Source organism: Mya arenaria, chromosome 3, assembly GCF_026914265.1.
Source record: "Mya arenaria isolate MELC-2E11 chromosome 3, ASM2691426v1".
Taxonomy (NCBI): Eukaryota; Metazoa; Mollusca; class Bivalvia; order Myida; family Myidae; genus Mya; species Mya arenaria.
In genome coordinates, this window is record NC_069124.1 from 18,741,915 (window position 1) to 18,746,780 (window position 4,866).

At 34.1% G+C, this 4,866-nt stretch overlaps 1 protein-coding gene across 1 annotated transcript; it reads right to left on the bottom strand.

Moving 5' to 3' along the window:
- Window positions 1-2,045: 2,045 nt before the first annotated feature.
- Window positions 2,046-3,748, bottom strand: LOC128228747 (NF-kappa-B inhibitor alpha-like). Its single transcript, XM_052940240.1, has one exon. It carries the CDS (start codon window positions 3,600-3,602, stop codon window positions 2,535-2,537), a length of 1,068 nt encoding a protein of 355 aa, XP_052796200.1. The 5' UTR covers window positions 3,603-3,748; the 3' UTR covers window positions 2,046-2,534.
- Window positions 3,749-4,866: the final 1,118 nt, after the last annotated feature.

Below are 4,866 nucleotides of genomic sequence, written 5' to 3' on the forward strand. Positions count from 1 at the left end.
TAGTTCTATCTCTTCATTGGTTGTTATTATAATATAAACAGATAGTTGATGACTTTTACCGGGTATATGGTCTACATAACTTTATATATATAAACACAAACATAATGAATTAACTGGTATTAAATACAAAACAATTAATACATGCAGTAGTATTTGAATAGTAGTAATATGATCAAATAAAGTAAGGATACACCGAAAATACATTAAACTTCCACTTTCAAAATTCTCGCCTAAAACACGAACAACTTTACGTTTCTCGTATTTTTATATTTCTATTAGCTTGTACACAGACCGATCAGTATAATAATATTGTTTCATCAAAACATGGACAAATATATATGAAATGGAATTCATCTTAGTTATCTGTTGAATTACAACAATAAACAGAACTTTTCTTCACGCTGATAACAATTATTCCTATATTTATCCATTTATATTCTTTAAAGGCCTAGTTGAAGCCTTTTATAAGTGACCCCCCCCCCCCTCAAATCTGTGTACAGTACACAACCTATGTGTATTGATCTTAATCTAATTGCCGTGTGCCATCTGAGTATCCTGCTGTGCAGTTTTGGTGGTTTTATTATAGGAAATGGCTGTGAGCTAATAAACAAATACACAGGAAATTGCCCCCTATTGTGACACCAGTGAAATAAGCAGGAGATGCACAGCAGGGGGTTATCATGCCAAACATTCCTTAGACTAGGTCTTTAAGGATAAACTGAAAGTCTAAGTCTACAAAAGAATAACTGGCAGCTTTCGGTAATTTATATAAAAGCAGTGCTCATTGTCAAGTGTCCTTTTGAATTCTTTATAGGTGAATACTGGTCTATGAAGAGATCTATAACAATGCACCTATAAAAGATTCCTTTATTATATGTTGTAATCACTATATGCAACTATACTACGAAGATAGTTATTTGTTTATGTTATTGGTTGTAATCATATTATGCAGCCATATGATAGATTATTTATCTCTCTTTGTTATTGGTTGTAATCATACTATGCAACTATAGACAAGAGCTATTTCTCTTTGTTATTGGTTGTAATCATGCTATGCAACTATAGACAAGAGCTATATCTCTTTTTTATTAGTTGTAATTATATGCAACTATAGACGAGTAAAGCCTTATTTTTTGTATGGTTTGCAACACACATTTATATAATTAGTATATCAAGTATGATTTTTGAAATCTGCAGCATTTTTCATTTATTACCAATTTCATTTATTACCAATAAGTGCACTTTTCAGTAAAAGTAAAAAAATAATGATAAAGGAAGAATAGTCATACTGCAGTCGTTTATATAACGTTTGCGAAATATAAATGTATTATCATCCAAGAAATAAATCTAAATTTGGATATCTAAATACGTACGAAATACCGAAAGAAACGTTTTTTCAATCTCATGGTTATCTTACAAGCGTACGAAGTGCCGGAAAAGGCCTATTTATCTTGTAGATGACTGTATCTCAAAATATTACATTCGTGACAAGCTTGATAGAAATTCCAACATTTGACAAAAATCCGATGAAGTGACCAGGAGTATTGTTTGGCGGTTTCAAAATGTGCAAACACGTTTTACGAAAAATTCGCGACGATATACGAGTGTTTCTACGTAGCTGGGAACCATTCCACGGGGGCGCAATATCGAAATGAGAACTTAAATTACTTCGAATTACACTGGTAATGAAATTCGTGAGGCGATATAATTAAGTGTAATGGTTAAATGAAATGCAATGCAAACGACAAAAAATGACATTAACGAAATATCAAATTGTAGTGGCAACAATTGCATTTCTAACAAGTGCACTACATACATGTACATTGTCGAAACGAGCGCGGCAGTGCATTACAAACGAAATCTTAACAGCGGTTTGCATAGATGCATTTGATTAATGACATTGCAACATCTGCTTGTATGATGCCGTACCCTTGTATATTAGCCTAATTATTATTAATATATTCGGGGTTTTACAGTTTAACGCCATGTTGCAGCATACGAGTTCAATTTACCAAAGCAAGCATACGCTTGAAGCCTTAGTTTAAACATACTTTATTCAGTTCATAATACAAAAATAACAGTACAGCAATAGTATGATGAAATGGATCGGTAAGAAGCTTGAAGCCTTAATAATAGCATTGCCGCGCATTTGTCACACCACCATTACTTTAGTACTTTTAAACTTCCTAAATAAAGTTCTATGTATAATAAGTCAGTTTCTGCTAAGCGAGGAAGTAAAAAAAATAAACTCCATATTTGGTTATACATAAATATTTACAGTGTAACTTGACTATTCATGCCATGTCTTTCTTATTGACCTGCTTGTATACTATTAGCTTATATAGTGACAGGTGCTGACGGTGCTCTGAAAAAGCCATAGTATTTAAGCAACGAGCTAATCAAACGAATACGAATCCAATGACTCCGCTCACACAGGAATGATTGCAATTATACCGCCGACTTTTCGGAACTTGCGTTTAAAGATTAAACTGTTAAATGTGAAATGAGCGTTGCCGAATATTAAAATTATTTTTTTAGTCAGTCCGGTCTTCTTCCAAATCAAGATTTTCAATGATACATATTGGTCTTGGTCTTTCCGCTCCAGAAACTTTAAGCAAGGCGGCTACGTCTGCATATCTTCTGTAAAAGGCGATTTCCATGGCCGTATATCCGGAATATGTCTCCGTATTTATTTTCAAGTTAGGCTTGGACAACACATACCGTACTAGATGTATTTGCCCCAACTCCGCGACAGCATGGAGGCACGTCATACCAGTTTTCATATCAAACGTATTGATATCTGCGTCAATATCTATGAGCATATCAGCAATATCAAGATAATCTTTGCATATTGCTATCAATAAACATGTCGAGCCATCATAATTTCTTGTCTCAAGGTTTTGAGGTATTGGCACGTACGGGATTTTGAAAGAATTCTGTTTCGTTTCCTCGTACGACACATGTTGTATAAGACTCCTAGCAACCCCCGCCCATCCCTGAATGCACGCTATATGAAGTGCCGTGTTTCCATTGTAGTCTTGCATCTCAATCTCCGCTCCTGCTACAACAAGTCTTCTCGACACCTTTGGGTTGTTTGTAATCGCTGCAAGATGCAGCGCCGTCTGTCGAAGCTTGTTTACTGATCTTACCTGGCTGTAGTCTGTAGTTAGGTTAATCAAGTTGATGGCCAGTTCGGTTTTCCGCATAATGATTGCCACAAAGAGGACATTGTCACCGTCCCTGTCAGTAGTCACAATCACATTGGCAATAAGCGCTTTTTCGGCCAAAGAATCGGCTGCAGTTGCAACTGCTAATCTTGGCATAAGTTCTTCCCCTTTATTTAACTGCATATGCCCTTTATATTGATGGTTTTGAACTACGTTCACCTTTTGTCTTTTCACGGTAGTATGTTCAGAACCATACTGCTGAAGCTGGCGACATAGTTGATTTAAGTAGTGAGATTTCGACAGACACTCCCCAGTGTCTTTTAAAAGTGTTATTATGGCATCTTTTGCCATTTGAGCAAGATCTTGCACGTAACTTTCAGAAATTCCATATGAATCCATATCTTCAAAATCGATGATAACATGCAGAAGAGTCATCGCATTTTTTTAATTTATTTCCTTTATTTTCTGTATTTCCTCTTACTTTGAAATCACTTATTTAATGATTTAATTATGTCCATGAAATAACTTCCTGCTTTGTTAAGCAACGTTGGGATCCCAGGGATTGTTTGCCACTATCTATGATATTAGTAATAGCTTAACGCTTACTGCGTCGAAATCCGCTCTATGTCATTCCGATTTTAAAATATATCACGAAAAAAGAGTAGCGAAACGTCGTTGTTCATGAGTATTCATACTCAACCGTAATTTCTCGGCCATGTCAGTTTTGCCTAAGTTGTGCCTCAGACGTCCAAACAAACGCACGATTTTCAACTAACTTTTTCATGAATACGAGGTTGCTGCAGACGTTTTGCCTCTAGAAACTGCAAAAAAATAAGACGCGAGCAGTCTGATACATGCATATTGCATGCATGCATTTATTCAATTATTATTTAACTGCATTTTCTGCTAGTTAAGGTACTGCATGCACATTTTACATTTCTAACTTTAAAGTTCATTCAATTGTTTAAATTTGGATGCTTAATATAAGATTGCTGAATATATTTTTTCCTGTCTTCGTTAAAATATTTGCATTCCATAAAATTAAGGTATTCATCACCTTACAAATGATAAGTTTCTTCTTACGATTTTTTAACATGTAATGTCGACCTTTTTATTGGTAATTTGTGATTTATAGTTCTGAATTTACACGACGTATAGCTAAATTCAGAGGAATCATATCAAGATATTTTTCAAATAAATGTAATTTTTATAAAACCTAAAGACTAAACACTTTGATGAATTGAAAATAGTACCATTCCAATCTTGTAAACACTAGTCATTATTTCTTGACTTAAATACATATCTGAAACTATCTACACTGACAACATTTTAACATGTGAAAGAGTATGACATACCAAATTTATTTAATATTATCTTTAGATATTCGATCCGTGTGCAATTAACAGATGTCGCAGTATGTAAAAAAGCACAGTAATATATACAATAACTTGCATATTTTGTCACCATTAGCATTCAACAATTTCATCCCAAAACATAATATTCTTAGAATTGATATGATAAGTTGTAAGATATACACCGAATTCACCATAAATCATTTTGACTTGCAGTTGAGAGCAAACGTATAGAATTTAAATTCAAATCGTTCAATGAGTTAAATACTTAAATACCCATACATGTATTTCACAATCATACTGACATCTTAGTACGAATGAAGTTATAATGAATAGGTTTACGGAAT